This window comes from Berghia stephanieae, chromosome 5, assembly GCF_034508935.2.
Source record: "Berghia stephanieae isolate SIO BIC M18660-M18661 chromosome 5, UCSD_Bste_1.3, whole genome shotgun sequence".
Classification (NCBI taxonomy): Eukaryota; Metazoa; Mollusca; class Gastropoda; order Nudibranchia; family Aeolidiidae; genus Berghia; species Berghia stephanieae.
This window is the reverse complement of record NC_088364.1, coordinates 36,592,933-36,612,508: the sequence shown is the minus strand read 5'-3', so window position 1 is coordinate 36,612,508 and position 19,576 is coordinate 36,592,933. Positions and strand designations below refer to the sequence as shown.

The following is a 19,576-nucleotide window of genomic DNA, read 5'->3' as shown; positions in this document are numbered from 1 at the left end:
TTTTAGGAGGAATGTCTTTTTGAGGTGCAATGCTCTTGTATCACCATATTACGCTATCAATTGAATGTTAAAAGCTTACTATGCCTTAATAGAACTATCTGGATAAGGCATTTAGATGATGGATGAAGCCTTGTTCAAATCACGGAAATATTTCATACTTCCAAACAGATTTTTATTGGGGTAGTTGAAAAGCACAGGCAAATAGGAATTGTTAAAATACTGCCTAGACCAGGTTGCCCTTTGATTACCAACAAAGAAGAGCATTATTTATCTGATTTGGTAATAGAAAACGACTCTACCTTTTCTGTCCCATGTTAGATTGTTCGCGGCAGGTTCAAGCTGCTTATCTATTTCTGACAGGCCATATGCAATCAATGGTTTCTCTACATCCAAAGTGTCCGTAATAAGCCGGTTATAGAGGTCAGAAATCACCATTAAATTGGCGTAGTACTTGAAGAGGAGGTCCCGTCGTGAGTAGATGTCTTCTGGCTTCGAAGGTATATGCTCCACATTCCGGATGGATAGATACTTAACCTCACGAAGAATGGCCACAAGCTGTTAAATATAAAAAAATGGATTGGTGAAAAGATTAATTACGCTTGCTTTTGAATGTTTCGTTGCACTTTTGATGCCAAAAGGTCATGTAAACGACTGTTTTGTTCTGTTATCTTTATAAAGCTGTATTGCAGGTGGTTGTGATACCTACAAACACAAGAAGACCATACAGACAGAATCGACCGTACACATTATTCTAAGCTTGCCTCTTTATCTGACAGCTGAAATAAACATGGCAAAAAGAGTTACAGCAGAAACCCTTAAGATGCAAAATGTCTAACAACACCGGAGAAACAGGCCCAAAAGATGTAATCTTTGGACAAGAAGCAGAAACAGTCATGATAGTAGAAGACACAGGATAACAGCGCGGAAAGAAGCCCACTAGAAAAGACAAAGGACAACAGCAGAGAAACAGGCCTGATAGAACCAGACACTAAACAATAGAAGGGAAATAAGCCCAATAAAATCAGGCACTGATAACAGTGGGAAAACAAGGCCAATAAAGTCAGACACTTAACAACTGCTGGGAAACAAGCCTAATCGAAGCAACATCTGATAAAACGGGAAACCAAGCTCAATTGAAACAGGCATCAGACAGCATAGAGAAAACTAGCCCAATAAAAGTGTGCTTAACAGGAAAGGTATCTTTCATATAAACGTATGTCCTCTGGTTGAATGTTGAAATGCGCGAGGCCATAATATACAGTGGCGAATCATATATATATATATCAAGCGGGAGGATTGACGGTCAATATTTATCTTTTTCCAAGACTGGAGAATAAAAAGTTTTAAAGAAACCCTATTCTGTGTTTTATCGTTTACATATGTTTTAGCTCCGTGTACTTTTAAAAAAATATCACAACCCAAAACAAACACTGGTCCCACTGTTGTAATCAAAATATTCTCTAACTACCACAAAATAACTGTCTATTACAACAATGTAAAATTAAGCCAATTATTGTCATCGGTAAATGCGTGGACAAGGTCTTTGACAAAGTTGATGGTAAAAGGAGTAAACAACCTTTATTTAAATATGACGTCAATATGTTGTACATAATATAATTGAAATAAATCAGTCACTTCTTCCTTTCTTTTTTTATGTACAATGCTCTCATAGTCAATTAACCAGTAAATTTTTGACCAATCAAAATACGAAATGGGGACACACATTCACTCATGCTTGGCTTGGACATACATAGTTGATTGCTTGTAAACAATCACGTGAATGATATCGATCTCTCTCTCATCATTGTTCTTATTTTTATAGCGTAAATGGATGACTAATCATCACACGGTTTTCTCGATCATATTATAAACGTTTAAGTTTACACGTAGTTTTCTGTGTTGGTTCTATTGATAAAGCATTGGGTATTTTACGTATCACATACCACCCATATCAAAACCTGTGTAATTTATTATGTCTACGAATCACTGTCATTGTTTACATTATGACGACTGTCCGAGAGGCGTGGTTATCTAGGTGTCTATTGGGCAAAGTTAATGCTTTATGCATTTCTAATTTTAAAAACACATTTGCACTCCATCTGCTACTTGTTATCTTATCATACAACTCACCTCATTGCCAAAGTTAACAGATATAAGCTTGGTTTCCGGATTTATTTTCAGCAAAGGTTGCTCCATATTCCGAGAACACAGTTCGTCAACTCTTGAAATCCATTCTGTAAAATAGCTCTCATCCACCCTAATACAAAGGTAATGATTGAAAAGTTGATTAGAAAGCTGTGTTAGCAACGCATCAATAGTATTTCTAGTGTAAACCATTGTAAAGAACATTGCCTCTATCTGGTATTAGTCTGGAGTGAACTTTTCATGGGTTGATAATTGAAATGCAAGCCTTAATCATTAGGTTTTGAGTTAAACCATCATGCTTGCTTTACAGATAATAAAACACACATCTTTTGAATTAAAAAAATACTATAAATAATTATTCAATACATCCCAGCTCTACCGGATGTGTAAGAAAATAAATTAGGCTAGAGAAAGAACTAACCATTGGAAAGAACTAGAAGGGGTTGGATCGGTTTGCTTAGAATAAGAGGAATGGGGGAGACTGACTTTAGACATGGACAAAGAAATATCTAGCATTCCCTTGAAATAAACAACATTGGATGGGATTAAAGAATGAGGTATTTTCTGATGAATCAATATTGCAACATCAGTAAATTGTAATCTTCGTGTGAGATGACCAGTTGGGACACATTATGATAAATCTACCGTTCAGACCACGAATACCTGCCAAGCCAAATGATTAGGTAAGACAAGCTTAGGGACTTATTTATAACCGAATTCCTGTACAATTTTTATGCAAATTGGCGCCGGTTGTTGAGGACTTTTTTAAAAAATAAACGACCTTGAGAAAGCCTTGAAAAAGTCCAGATCTGAACATGAATCTGAATGTTACCCGAAGTCAACTCGATTCTGAGTATTTGTATTCTAGGACGGAGATAGTTGTTGCATGTGGCAGCCATTTAGGGTGTTTAGGCTGAAATAGTTTGATAATCTTCGTCTGAGGTTGTAGTAGTAGGAGTAATAATAGTAGTAGTAGTAGTAGTAGAAGTAGTAGTAGTAGTAGTAGTAGTAGTAGAAGTAGAAGTGAAATATAGTAGTAGTAGAAGTAGTAGTAGTTAGTAGTAGTAGTAGTAGTAGTAGTAGTAGTAGTAGTAGTAGTAGTAGTAGTAGTAGTAGTAGTAGTAAGTAGTAGTAGTAGTAGTAGTAGTAGTAGTAGTAGTAGTAGTAGTAGTAGTAGTAGTAGTAGTAGTAGTAGTAGTTAGTAGTAGTAGTAATAGTACGTAGTAGTATTAGTAGTAGTAGTAAGTAGTAGTAGTAGTAGTAGTAGTAGTTAGTATAGTAGTAGTAGTAGTGTTATGTAGTTGATGTTGTTGTGTATGTTATGTATACACTTGTAATAATGAGAGCAGGAGTATTATTATAGTAGTAGAATCGGTGGTAGTTGTTGTTATAGCAGAGTTTTATTTTGTCCAGGTAATAAAGAAAAATAATTAGTAACACGTAATGTAGTTTTTAGAGAACAGGTTACCCTGATCTTGGGCTATTATGAGAATAGCGGTATGACTTTTAGGTACTCACTCATTTAAGAGGTCCCGTAATTGACTTGCTCTGATGCTAACTTCTTTAAAGTATGCTGTTCTCCTTATTCTGTTTGGGTGGAAATGGTTGCTTTTTATCTCAGAACAACACAATGGAGCGAAAAAAAAATCAACAATAGAAACATGCTTGGAATATAACACCCAATAACCCACTGGTACTCTCTGGCCCTCAACACACAAAGACAGTATTCATAACTATCAAGTATAATAATATAATAGCATGCGCACATCCACAACCGCGCACAAGTCGATACATACATACATGTATCTGTTGAACACTTAAGGTCACACACACACACACACACACACATACACACACACACACACACATACACACGTACAAGAAATGAACACACATCGGCATGCAAGTGCAGATACAGAAATAAACACCTTCTTTGCAATTAACAAGTAGATTTTTGACCAATCAAAACATGGAATTTGTGACACACCTTCACACGTGGTCGGACAAACATAGTTGGTTGTTTATAAACATTAACGTGAATGAAATCGACCTCTCTCTGATCATTGTTATTGTTTTTATACTGCCAAATAGGTGACTAGTTTTCACAAGATTTTCTCGATCAGATTATGAACGTTAAATTTACACATAGTTTTCTGTGTTAGTTCTATTGGTCAAGGTAGAACAGTGGGTATTTTACTTCATGCATACCATCGATAGTAAAGTTGTGTAGTTTGCTGTGTCTACCAATCACTGCCCTTGTTTACATTATGAAGAGTGTCCGAGAGGCATGGTTATCTACCTATTACAAACCACCATGACAATATCAACTCCAAAATATACATAATCACAGGAAGTTTGAAACAACACATAATAACAATTAACAATACCAACAACATTGTCACACTCCCCGTAGATTGCCCAATAAGCATGAAACAGAATGGTTGGAGTAAATAAGTCATTCGTATATTTTATTTATTTATATTTACCGCTCCTTTGATATTAAAGTCAAGTAGCCTACTATTATTCCGTGGTTTTTGTTTTATACCTTTATATAGAAGGGTAGCCAACTTATGAAGCGAAATGTGAGTCATTTATATTATATTATATTATATTACATTATATTATATTATATTATATTATATTATATTATATTATATTATATTATATTATATTATATTATATATATTATATATATTATATTATAATGTATATATATATATATATATATATATAATATATATATATATATATATATATATATATATATATATATAATATGATATATGCCAAGAATTGTTTTAAATGTCAAAATATATCGTTCTTGCATGAGAAAAACAAAGTCATAGAAAAAGGTCCAATATTTCATTTATTTCATTGCAATTTGGCCCGTGTTATAGGATGAGGCATATTGACAGGAGGCCTCTGCTAATTAAGTAAGCTGACAAATCAACCATAGCTTTTTTGGTCAATTAACCTAACGTTATATAATATATTGGTATACTAAACTGATCCTCGAATTGTAAAAAAAAGGACAGTAATTAAATTTGAGACTTCTCAGAAGTCATAGAGACAACCCAGTGTTGAGTGCAACTGATTTGATCTAAACAGCCGCACAATAACAAAACAGTCTCTCATCCAGGCCAGTAGTCCTGGAATCGACTGTGATAAACTTGCCAAAAACGCTTAAACTAAGACTTCTGTAAAATAGTACAATTTTGCCAAATATCAAATTGAGAAAATAGGAAGCAGGCACTGGTGTAAGATAAAGATCTGAAACAGTGCTTATGAAACAGCGCCACACGAAGCAAGAAAGAAAAATACAAGAAAAATAATTAATCAGGAGGTCTGGGGTTTGATTCCTAGTCAAGGAAGACTGATTTTTTGGGATGTTTTTTTTTCTTGTATTTTTCTTTTTCTTTGCTTTGCCTGGCACTGTTTCATACACACTTTTCAGATCTTTACAAGATTGCCGTACACTGACAGAACACATTTATGAATCTCTTTTATTTTACTTTAAATATCAATAAATTTTTAAATACTCAGTTTTCAATAGTCTTTGGGAAAAGTCTCAGATTTGGGAACTTTGACAAAGTGAGTCATCTTTGATTATCCTTGTTTGAAGTTCCAAATTTATAGCCAATTCACTTTTTATTGTATGGTAATTTACTTTGACACAACGAAGAATGTTGCTGACACAACTGAAGCCTCCAAAGCATGGGACTAGCATGGAACTTGAAGAAGAAGAATATTATTTACAATACATACTGCACCATTGAGACTCACTCGTTATCAATGCGTAGATATTTGCTCATATATAGAGAAACTCGCTGGTAAACTTCTTTTGCCCACATCATTGCTCCGGCCATCTGGGGCATGTTTTTATGAACCACCATTCTCCCAGTTGTCCTCTTTGTTTCCATCTATAGATGTTTAAATGAAATATATAAGTTATTTTAAAAGATCATCAACAGTGCATGTAATTTGTGACTTTCTGTAAGCATTTCCCATTTTGGCTAGAAAACATTTATTCCCTAAGTCAACCAATTGATGTGATCCCAAACTTGTCGCAATTCTTAAACAAAATGCTTCAAAAAAGAATTTAATCTCACCTGTTTCTCATATAAAGCAAAGCAGATATCTAAAGCTTCATGCATGTCACTGACCACAACTGGATATTTCGTATCAAAGTCCTTCTTGATTAACTCTCTCTCCAGTAAGGGTCCCATAATGTCCATTAGCTTCAATGGAGATGAAGGATTAAGAACAAGAATACTTATGTTAATTTTAGCCATCGGCCAGTTCAGAAGATATTTGAGAGTAAGTAACATATGAGTATCAAACTATAGTTAAATATTGCTGGGGTAAGAATATATTTCAAATTTCCCGAGAGTATAGCATTATATTATAGGTTATTAAATGAATCAAAGAAGAAAAAAAGGAATGAGAAATGAGTGTTTGTGTGTGTTTGTGAACGGGCGCGCGCGCGCGCGTGTGTGTGTGTGTGTGTGTGTGTTGGAGAGAGAAATATAAAGTGAGAGAGAGTGAGAGAGTGAGTGTATATATATATATATATATATATATATATATATATATATATATATATATATATATATATATATATCAATGGAGAAGAAATAGAAAGAGTAAAGAATTTTGAATATCTTGGAGCCAGGATTGAGTACAACGGGAAATCGGCCCAGAGATCAGGAGGAGACTAGCAATGGCAAGATCAAAGCTAGAAAAGATGAAAAATATCTGGAAAGGGCAGAACAAAAATGAAAATCCTCAAAAGTGTTGTTTTTCCAACTGCAACATATGGATGCGAAGCGTGGACTATCAGCAAAGATCACAGCTTTTGAAATGGCATGCTACAGAAAATACTCAGAATATCATGGACTGAAAAACAAACAAACAAAGAAGTCCTGAGAAGGATCGGTATAAAATCACCAATTCTTCTTCAAACTGTAAGAAATTGAAACTGAACTATTTTGGCCATACGTCTCTTCACGAATCATTAGAAAAGCACATTCTGCAGACAAGGGTAGACGGAAAGAGAGGAAGAGGTAGACAGACCAACAAGAAGCTGGGAACAAGATATATGTGAATGGCTGGGAATGACAAGAAAGTTCGGGAAGCAAAGTCCTACGCAGGATCAGCTGACTAGACAGACAGATATATATATATATATATATATATATATATATATATATATATATATATATATATATATATATATATATATATATATATAACGAGTCGTCTCGGCCACAAAAATGTGAGTGAAAATTTGCATTCTATATATATATATATATATATATATATATATATATATATATATATATATATATATATATATATATATATATTGAATCGTGTTTGATACAAATATGGTACGAAAAGTGCTCGACATGTAGTAATGGAGCGAATTATTATTTTGTAAAATATTTACCACAATGTTTGAGACAGTCTACATTAATGTTTCAGGCTTAATTTGCCATCGTCAGGACTGAGTTGTTTTGTTGACTGTTGTTGTTTCTTCTCTTTTCAACACGATAAGTGAGATGTACGGTACGTGTCCACATCGCCGGAAGTTCTTATATATACATACATACATATATATATATATATATATATATATATATACATATACATATACATATATATATATATATATATATATATATATAATATACATATATATATAATATATATATATATATATATATATATATATATATATATATATATATATATATATGTATATATATATATATTATTTTTTAAAATATTTACCACAATGTTTGAGACAGTCTACATTAATGTTTCAGGCCTAATTTGCCATCGTCAGGACTGAGTTGTTTTGTTGACTGTTGTTGTTTCTTGAAGTGGTTCCGGTTTAAAGTTAATTAACAAAAACTTCCGGCGATGTGGACACGTACCGTACATCTCACTTTTCGTGTCGAGTGTGGCTTCATGAGGGTGTTTGATTATGGTATATTTCTCTTCCAGGCATAAGCTACATTGTTTTGATGTTGGTGTGTAACCTGTTGCTTTAGATAAAATTTTCCATGAAATGTTGTGGTCTAGTTTGTTGTCTTTTAATTTCCAAATATGTTCGCTGAGTTTTGTGGATGTTTTTTTGTTAGTGTTTCTAAATGTTGAGGTGTGGAGGTTGTATCTTGTTTTGAAATTATTTTCCGTTAGTCCTAACACGATTCAACACGATTCAATATATATATATATATAAAATATATATATATATATATATATATATAAATATATATATATATATATATTTATATATATATATATATATATATATATATATAATATATATATATATATACAACAATTGACAATACAACACACAACAAACCAAACTCATGTAACACACAGTCCTGGTCCTGAAGATGGCTGAAAAGGCATGAAACATCGACGTAGACCGACTCCAACATTGTGGTAAAAATTAAAATTATATATATATATATATATATTATATATATATATATATATATATATATATATATATATATATATATATATATATATATTATATATATATATATATTAATAAATAAATTCACTCACGTATTTCTAAGCCAAAACGAACGTTTCCATGTCCTTCATGCCGACTGAGGATATGAAGGACATGGAAACGTTCGCTTTGTCTTAAAAATACGTGAGTGAATTTAAATATTTTTATATGCTCTAACCAAGGACACCTAAATTATCGAGCACTCTCGTACCTCTACAAGTACCCACTAACACTCATATATATATATATATATATATATATATATATATATATATATATATATATATATATATATATATATAATATATATATACATATATATAATATATATATATATATACGTTTGCTTTTGTGTGTGTGTGTGTGTGTGTGTGTGAAAGACGCGGGGGGGGGGGGGGGGGGGGGGGGGGGGGGTTCATTCATTTACCTTGAAGACAGATTCCAAAGACGAACAATCATGGAATCCCATGCAGACAATAGTACCCAAACGCCGTTCAAAGTCAGACATGATGTAGTTGAACTTTTTGAAGTCCCTCAAGAATGACTGGCAGAAAAGTGTTATTAACGCAATGATTTATACATGTTCTAACAAAATCTAACAGAGTATTATTTCATGATAAAATAAGTAGTCATATAAATCAGATTCGTCTCAATTTCAGTTCACCAAATTTTACTTCGATCACACCAAAATCAACGTCAATAATTATTGTTAATGAGACAAATATGTTTGCCTGATTCTTGTTTTCCAGATAGAATTGTCAATTGATGAAATATTCTTCACAAGGAAAAACATAATTCAATAACCATAAGACTGATTTTATGGCAAAAACCAATAAAATGAGGAATATCTGGCAAGATAGGTTGAGGTAGCTTTTTGCTAATAAACTAGCGTACATTATAGTCACGCATTCCGAAATTGTAGCATTGCCATTTTAGAGGGGATTATGCATGTAAACATAATTAGAATACCAACCCAAATGCCAGTGCAATCATTCAATTTTTTATGCATTTGATCGGTAAATCCTTTGTTTTATATTTTTAAACAATTTCACTTAAACGTTTAACTGTCCTTAAATGTGCAATACTTTCCTATGCTTCAAAACATATACCGAATTGTCCATATTAATCCCATGGATTATGTTATCAAGTTAAAATCAGAGGGAAAATGTTACAAAAACACGACCTCCTTGTTATGAAAATCGAGATAACTGTTTTGTCAAGAAACGTACTAAATTTTTGGATCACTGACGGGAGACAAAGAGCATATAAATAGGCGTAAACATATGTCAAATGCCGCACTAAATAAGCTTACAAGTGTATGGAAAAGAGAGAATGAGATCAAAACTAGCACTTAACTCAAACGATCCAGGGCGTAGTGAAGTCAGTCCGACTATACAACTGCGACACTTATGGGCACTAACAAAAGTAGATGAAGGTAAGCTAGATGCATTCCCCCACAAGCAACTGAGAAATTTACTAAACATTTGATATCCAACCAAAATCATAAATAAACCCTAAAATGAAAAAAAAATAAACAAAACAATGAAAGACCACTCTCAAACGAAATTCTGGGACAGAGAAGGCGCCTTTTCTGGACATATCCTGAGAGATCTGAAAATTCCTGCCAATATTGCAACAATAACCTTACCCATCCGACTCAACCAAGATCTAAGGATATTGCAAATTCTGCGACTGAATATCAACACCATTAAGGACCTTTAGGCACTGCAGACAATTTCTGAGAATCAAAAGTTCATTAGCCTAAAGCACGACTTGTTGAAGACAGAAAGGCATCCCAGTCCACAGAAATGCAAAAGGCTTGTAAGTATAAGCCATACGTCAGGTTAATCTCATGGACACATTTTTACCTTTATCCTCGTAATTAGAAATTGGTCAAAATGTTTCTATACAAAATATAAAAAAGTAAATATTCATGACAGAAGTGTAACAGATGATCACTAATCATTACAATCACATCAATAGTATAGGGAATAAACTGATGAGGGCATGAATGATCGGTACACGCTGGCTCACACTGATCTGCTCAATACTACGAAAAATTTACGCAACTACATATAGATCATTAATTCAATAAAACTTGTTGAAAAGAAAGTCTTGATGCCAAGACGCATATATAATGGAATGTTAGTCTGCAATATATTGCTCCTGAAAAACTTTCATTAACTGTTCTAACAGTTGATAAACACTGGATACCATTGCATTATGGTCGTACTAAGGCCTAGCAAGAATGGTCATTGGCTGGCATAATGTGAAAGTTGTTTTGGCTAAATGTCACTTTCACATTAGTCTGACATTGTGCGTAGGGTGGATGGGGATGCTTTACCAAGGATATTCTTCAGACAGACACAACAGGGGAAAAAAAGAAAATAGCAATCGATAGGAACGTATAGACAAGGCATCGATAAGGAAAAGAAGCGGAAAAGAAGGAAAAGAAGATAGGGTTGGATGTTGGGTCAAGAAACAAAGATGTATTTGATCGTGACAGTTGGAGGCCCATTGTATGTCTATGTGTTGCTCCAGCATCGCTACAATAAGTAAAAGTAAGAAATTGGGTTGATCTGATGACAGAGAATCTGGTACTATTCAGGGAAAAAAATCTCAAAAGATCTCTCTGAACAATTTTCTTTTTCAATTTTAGAGACTAATGGAAACTCAATTAAATAATAAAATAAAAGGGATCTTCCTAAGAATGGGATAATAATAATAATAATAATAATAATAATAATAATAATAATAATAATAATAATAATAATAATAATAATAATAATAATAATAATAATAATAATAATAATAATAATAATGATAATATAATAATAATAATAATATAATAATATAATAATAATAATAATAATATAATAATAATATATAATGATAATGAAAATAATAATAATATATAATAATATACATAATAATAATAATAATAATAATAATAATAATAAATGTACATTTATATAGTGCTTATGCCGAAGCTTCGAAGCCCTTCACATTGACCATCAGTAAAAACATTACAAACTGCAGATTCGGACATACGAACACAAGCTCACACGCATCCAATTACACACACATTCACAGACACATCCATACACACACTGTTCGTACACATATTACTCATACACACACACAAACACACACACACACATATATATATATATATATATATATATATATATATATATATATATATGTATATACATATATTGTAGAAACCTACACACTAAATTTTAATATACATACACATACATAAATATATACACATACGAGCAGCAGTGCACATCAGATGAGGCCGTATGTATGCCTGGTGGCACAGCGGATTTGTACAACTGCGTATCATCGGCATACACATTTGGTAATCCACACCATGTGCAGAAATGACTCGCCCAAGTGGCATTGTATACAGAACGTAAAATTATTATTTGTTCCCCAATGCGTCAATATGGTATTATGTTGGAATGAAGCAGGTGAATAATAGTATGTTTAACGTCAAAAGTATCAGAATTAGATTAAAGATGAGTTGTTGTTTTTTAAATTTAAGTTTAGGGAACAAAATGTAGCATAGTAAAGTAGCATATAAAGTAGCATGAGTCTTAATGTAAGGTCAAACTGTATAAATCACTAGTGTTGTAAACCCTGTTGTACGGATGCGAAGCCTGGACACTTACAATGGATGCACAAAGGCGCATAAGGGCGTTTTAAAGCAGATGCTATAGAAGACTGCTACGCATGTCATATACGGAGCATCGCACAAACGAAGACGTCCTGGAAGAAATAGAAGCTCGAGCAGACCCACAAGAACCTCTTCTAGTGGCTGTGAAGGGCAGAAAACTGTCTTGGTTTGGACACCATACTCGACACGATAGCCTGAGCAGGACAGTCCTACAGGGCACAGTCGAAGGCCAGCGCAAAAGAGGGCGCCAAAGGAAGATGTGGCTGGACAATATAAAAGAATGGACAGAGATGTCGGTTCCGGAGCTGCTACATAGGGCTAGCAACAGGCAGACATGGAGGAAGACTGTAACTCCTGCTTCACGCAAGTCCCCCCGGTCATGGGATTGAGTGAGAGTGAGAGTGAACAAAATGTATCGTATCGATAAGGAAAGTATTTATCTTGACTCAAAATTTACAATTTTAGCTTAAACATAAATTATAAAAATCGATTTATTCAGGAAATAATTGTTTTGATACAACTGGTCACATTTACAGACGGGTTGACTACTCTTCATTCTGGAAATGCGATAGTATTCATAGTTTATTAGATTCGGAATAGTTACACTTCATTAGTTTAAAAGTGACGGTTTTGTGTTACTTATTGGAATTCATAGTTTATTAGGTTCAAACAGTTACACATTATTATTTTAAAAAGTAACGATTTAGTGTTACTTAGTGGAAGTTAGAAAGCGTTCATAATTTAGTCTATTCGAAGCGGTTACACATCATTATTTTAAAATGAATGGTGTAGTGTTACTTACATCATCATTGGTGTTAAGAGGATTGTATTTACAGTCGGTAAACAGTTTGAATGCATCATCAAACTCTGTAAATATAACCTGCACCTGCTCCCCAAGCATGTTGCCTCTAATACCACCAAAGTCAACTTTCTCCAGTTTCATGAAATTTATATCAGTGTCCATTATATACTGAAATATATAAAATGCCAATAATAATTTTACAATTAACAAATTGTCAATGGTGATTTATTATAAGCTGAATTGGCAAGGGGGTGAGGTGAATCTTCATATGATGGTTGATATAGCATCTTAACTGATATTCAAATGAATTTGACACATTACAATGTTATATCATAGTTTTCCTCTTTTCCCTGCATAATTAAAAACCATATATACTCGATTTTTTTAAGTTTATTGAGCAGGCCAAACTGAAAAGTGAGATTCCATTTTGAGAAGAAAAATAATACACTAAAGGAAACAAAGAAAACATTTTCATCATGACATAAAATATCTCCCGAGTTGTAATTCACAATAAAAGTTTTAGGGCCATTTGAAAAACAAACAGGGAAAGCAAAGTATAAATTGCATATTTTCTTTTCCTTTTATTTCTTCCATAATCATAGTTTTCGTTGTTAACCTTATAATTTGTTTGACAACCCATAAAATGTTATTGCAATTGAAAAACAATGGTTGCATGTTTGTATTGAATCTAAAAACAACTTTACCAAAGCCCTAAGAGCTACAATGTGTCAAGGACCCTGCAGAAATATAGAACCGGTAAACAGGACAACTGACTCCAACATGGTAATGCCAGAATTTAAGAAATAATATTCTCTTCCTTACGATGGCAATCTTAAGTCGTTCGTGGACTTTGTTGAATCTTCCAAATACTATGTCCATGTTAAAATTCCACGGTCTTATCTTGGCACCCGGTGGGAACATATCCGGCAGCATTCTCTTATAATGATTTATTTCGAGCAAAAACGTTGCCATGATATGTTCTGTGACCTTGACACCAGAAATGGCATCGGCTATCTCTCCTTTAAACATGTCTTCAGGGTTGACTGAGCTCTCTACCTGTAAATTACAAAATGGATATTTATTCTCATCTCTTAGTAGATCAAATATGAAGTACAGAAAGTGCCCCTAATTATAGTATTCTTGAACTCATACATTTGAAATTTTGGACAAGTTCCCAATACTGCTTTTTAGTATACCCCTAAAAATGATATTGCTCATGTAATATCTCAATCTCATTAGATTTTATCAACTGTTTGGTACCGTTATTAACGGTTGTAAATTTAACCAATATAAACACATTTAAACTCATGAATTATCATTGAGGTTGAAAAGTGAAAAACCATTACGCGTCAATTTTTTTTGGTTTGTTTGTTTCAAGAGAGAATGTGTGTGCATAGGAAGGAGGGGGGGGGGGGGGGGTAATATTTTCTAAACTGCTAAGTATTCTAACAAAGGAAAATATGGATGCCTCACAATTATTTTGCTATTATGCTGTAGAACATTTTAAATCTGGTTTACCCCAAAACTAAAAGGTAATAATAAAATCTAATTCTCCGTCTTAATTATTAAGTCTGTTTGTAAAATTGTATAAATACATGGTATATGTTTGGTCTTTGCCAAATAATAGCATTATGTTGTCTTAGGGGGTTAGCTCTGTTGCAGCACATTTGATCCGAGATATGATCCTAGTTGAGGAGTTTTGAGATAATTTTTCAGACTTTACTTGTATCTTTTACACATTGCAAACAATTACGTCGTGAAATTGGAATCTATTGGCCAGAGACAATCACAAATACTGATCTCTATGAAAAAAACAGGGTCCAACACCTGAGTACAATAATAAAAGAACAGCGATGGAGGCTATTTGGTCACATCTTACTTCGAGAAGATAGCATCCAAGCCCAAACTGCAATGACAGAATATTTCCTTCATGGCAACAAATATGTAGGGAGACTACCAACATCAATAGTAACTACACTGAACCAGGATCTCTCTACATACTGGATTCTGGATTCAGATGCGGCCGAATTAATCCCTGAAAAACTAAGAATTATTGCAGTGCCCTCCGTACTAAAGTCACAACAAGATCTCGACAACCTCAAAACTCTTGCCCAGGACCGTGACAATTAACAACATGGATGCAGATATACTCATCGCCTATGACTGAATCACACAATTCTCAGCAAGCGTCATTCGGACTGCGAGGGTTACTACTACTACTACTACTACTACTACTACTACTACTACTACTACTACTACTACTACTACTACTACTACTACTACTACTACTACTACTACTACTACAACTACTACTACTACTACTACTACTACTACTACTACTACTACTACTAATACTTCTACTAATACTTCTACTACGACTACTACTACTACTACTACTACTACTACTACTACTACTACTACTACTACTACTACTACTACTACTACTACTACTACGAGTACTATATACATTGCAGATAGATTAGTAAAAAATATAATAGTGGTATTATCAAATCATATCAAAATATTTCAACGTTTGAATGTTTCTTTGAATAATCATTTTTGAGGCAACTAAGAGAAGTTAAAGAATGAGTGTCATGACTAAGGGAAAAGAATTATTGTTTCATCCGTTCATTTAGACTTACCAGCTCAATGATAAAGTTACATAATTCTTGGAGAAGGACAGTAATCCTTTCGGGAGTGTTGTAGAAGTCAGAGTGAATCCAAATAGCACAAACCGTCCAAATGAGGGGGCCGATGTAGCGATGATATTGCTCAAATTCAGCATTTTCTACATTGTCAAGGGCATGGTGCAACGCAACCATGTAGACATTGTTGTCAACCGCCTCAGCCAAAGCTGTCAAAAGATCAACGTGACTCAAAAGTGAAACTTGGATTTATAAAAATCTATTTTCTGATTTTTGATGGACCATAAGTCTAATGATAAGAAATACTAGGAGACATTAGGTTTAGGATCAAGATCAACAATCCGAACCATCCTCACACCACCTCATCAACGCACATAAGCACCCACTTACAAAGTCATTTTCCCCATTCAACCCCCACATCCACATACCCGGCACACACAGACTTATATAACGTTGCACATTTACTGCTGCGGGTATATTGTAATATCTATAAAATGAATGAAGATGACGTCACCCTGCTTATTGTTTTTAGACCGCTGTTGGAAATCTTGTTAGCTATACAGAAACGACTCTCTGATTGGTGCAAATAAACAAGGACAAAACACTGAACCATAATTTTTTTTAATATGAAGAAGAAATGTGTTCATGAAGAAGAAATGACCGATCAGTGCCATGTCCACCTTGACTCGACTTTCTTTCTTTGGAACCAGCCGGTTGGTTGCTAGGCGGACGTAACATCAGACTGTTAAACCCTATTAAGACAAAATGATATGACAGCACTGAAAAAAACATTATTCCCCAAATAAATCAATGAATGCATTTAAGTATTATTTGAGAAAAAAAAAAAAAAATCCCCCAATCTAATCCAATCAGGTTGCACAACCCATACTGTACTCTGAAAAAAAAAAACACAAAAAAAACAAACACGTATTTAATTTAAAATTTTGGCCAGAAAACTAGTCCTTCAAATTATATCAATCGATTAAAATGACCCTCATCTTGGCAAAATCTTTCAGACCTGGGGACTTCAGAGTACGGCAGTATAAAAGGTATGTGTTTAGCTTAGATACTCAATCGTTCCACCACACACAACTATGTGCAACCTTACACGTTCACTGATGCTATGCGTTTATACCTGTCATGCCCAACAGATGAATTTTACCAACATACAAAGTTGTGTGTAACATTTAACCTTTGTAGTCTGTTAGAAGGACTCTGGTGAGAACTAATAAGAACCCAACTTGCATTCTAAAAACAACAACAAAGAGCCGAGTGATTCAGCTTCACTCATTCTTTACTTAACTGCATACATAGTTGTCTGATTTTGGAAAATAAATCATTACGTTTTCTTATTATTATTGTTCCCTTTCCCCCCACTTTGTATAGCCCGTACTGTTAGGAGTTAGAGGGAGAATGGGATGGGGGTGGGGGTGGCATTACCTTTAACAACACTGCTGTAGAGGTCTTTGAATACCTGATAGTAAACACTTTTGCGATCTCTGATGTAAAACACCATGGCTTTTACTGAGGGACTCACCAACTGATAAAATATAGGAATTGAAAGAATGTGTAATGTAGATTTAAGAAATTAATCCAATAGATCAGTTTCTTTAGTAACAATAGTATCATATCACCGCGTGCACGGCGAAGGGCATAAACAATTAGAGGTAATGAACTGACAATATATGTTTCAGAATATAATCCTCTCAACATAAGAATTTTTAAAAAATATCTTTTTTGATGAAGGGGTTGCATTTTAACTTTTCTTAAAACAATAAAACCATTCACTAAGATTTGTTATTATATCCCTTTTTGTTTTAGGAAATGAAAATCGACTTAACAATTAGACCAATGCATTTGTCCCCGCGTGTGTCCCTTTGCTGTGTTGTACACGGTGGACACAATAATGGGGACAACCCAAATTAAAATCAGCATTTTAAAAGCCTTGATGATTTCAACGAGTGATCTGATGTAATGCAAGACTTTATGTTTTTAAAAGCTCGGTCTTGCACCTCCCGCCAGTGCCATGAAACATCTTTATATTTGGGGCCGTGCACGTTTTTGGCTGTGGAGCGTCTTTGATTGCACGGAGCTTTTCGGAAGTGCAATCCAAGTTTGTTTAGCTTGTGACCAACAAAAGTAATATCCTAACTCAGAAACTGGCATTTATCCTTCCTTATACGTAGGCCTTTGTTTGTATTCATGGTCAGTGTAATGTGGTATTTAAGGTGGAAGGTAACATTTTTTTATTTAAGAAAATGTCATGTAATAATTCTCCACCACTCGAGCGTTTTACATAGGTTTGTTAAATGGATAATCTTTCATCATAGGGCACTAACAAAAATCCCACAATATTTTATTATTGTTGTTGGTCTTATCTTGTCGCGGCCGAGGTCCTTAGACGAACTGGCCGTCTCTCAGGTCTTGTTTGTAGGGGTGCCGTTTGAAGCAATGGTGGGATCGGACAGCTTTTCTTATGTCCGTAATAGGAAAAGATTAAAATCTGGTCTGGTATAAATATAAACAGGCCGTCAGATTTCTCCGTGGTAAATTTCCTTGGCCTGTCTGCGGGATTTCTGTCTCACCTAAAACGTTGACATGTTCTCCTATATACGCCTGTAACAAACAAGGCTTCTGTGCGATTGGTGTTCTATCTGACGTAATGTTTGTGATCAGCATTAGTGATGACGCTCAATTCAGTACCTGTGTCTAGCTGAAATGTGATGGGGTGATTGTTGACGAGGAGACCAATGTTGATAGGATCAACTTTAAGTCTAAAAAAATTGAACCAATGGACATTTTCTTATTCTTCACTTACGCTGTTTACACTCCCTTCAAGTAGATGATTACGCTGGGGTCTAGGACAATGTGTTTGATTTGAACAGGAACGACAGACTTTTGCAATACGACCCATTTTGTTGAATTTCATTACGTAATTTACACTGATGTTGCGCATGCGGTCCACCGCATCTGTAGCAAGGTTGTCGATAATTTTGAGAATTGGTTCCATGTGCTTGTGTGGACCATGTGGTCGGGGATGCGCACCATGTTGATCGGGGGTTTGTGCCATGCGGTCGAGGGTTTGTGCAGTGCGATGTGTTTCTACGAGAAGCCTGTTGACTCTAGTGAAGGTCATTTGAATGCTTGAGCTCTTTAGCTCCTGAATGGGCTTGTAATATTGATGATGATAATTGAATTGCTTTTAAAAAATAATTATTCAAATCTGCTTCTATAAATAATCTTCTTTGCACTCTTGCATCATTTATGTCACACATTTTTCACACACACAAACTTTCATTTAATGTACTAACAATATAGGTAACAAATATAATTTACATAAAAGAATCGGGTCTTTAAGGGAATATAACTCATAACAAAATAATTCAATGAAAATATTATATGATTATCTTCCTTTGATCATTCATTAATAATTCTATAGCTAAAAGTCATTACAATGACGATGATGTGAAGATGAAGATCATAATAATGATGATCATGATGGTGGTGATGGTGATAAGGGAATGCAAAACCTACAATATGGAATATTGTTATATAGCGTTTGAAAGGATTTACTATGCATAATGCGCTTCATAATGCTCAATCTATTACTCCAGAGCCCATATGAAACATGGTTTTTATTTCATACTGGTCGGTCGCTTCTTTGGCATCCTTCATACAGTAGCATTTTTAAGTATCCAACAATCATATGGGCCAAGTAATAATTCACACCTGAATCGAGTGCGGTAATGTCTGTTAAGTGCCTT

The 19,576-nt window shown here is 34.1% G+C and overlaps 1 protein-coding gene across 2 annotated transcripts in view; it reads right to left on the bottom strand.

The window, feature by feature from the left end:
• LOC144972845 (dynein beta chain, ciliary-like) overlaps nucleotides 1–19,576 on the bottom strand; it is a 137,355-nt gene that overhangs the window by 104,219 nt on the left and 13,560 nt on the right. For both annotated transcript variants that reach the window (XM_078914556.1, XM_078914555.1), the window contains exons 7-16: nucleotides 17,253–17,352; nucleotides 15,810–16,021; nucleotides 13,990–14,223; nucleotides 13,168–13,335; nucleotides 9,108–9,224; nucleotides 6,255–6,383; nucleotides 5,929–6,065; nucleotides 3,664–3,732; nucleotides 2,131–2,257; nucleotides 300–555 (exon numbers count right to left, since the gene is read on the bottom strand). In XM_078914556.1, the coding sequence (XP_078770682.1) occupies nucleotides 300–555; nucleotides 2,131–2,257; nucleotides 3,664–3,732; nucleotides 5,929–6,065; nucleotides 6,255–6,383; nucleotides 9,108–9,224; nucleotides 13,168–13,335; nucleotides 13,990–14,223; nucleotides 15,810–16,021; nucleotides 17,253–17,352 (1,549 nt within the window). The remainder of the gene's footprint in view (nucleotides 1–299; nucleotides 556–2,130; nucleotides 2,258–3,663; nucleotides 3,733–5,928; nucleotides 6,066–6,254; nucleotides 6,384–9,107; nucleotides 9,225–13,167; nucleotides 13,336–13,989; nucleotides 14,224–15,809; nucleotides 16,022–17,252; nucleotides 17,353–19,576) is intronic.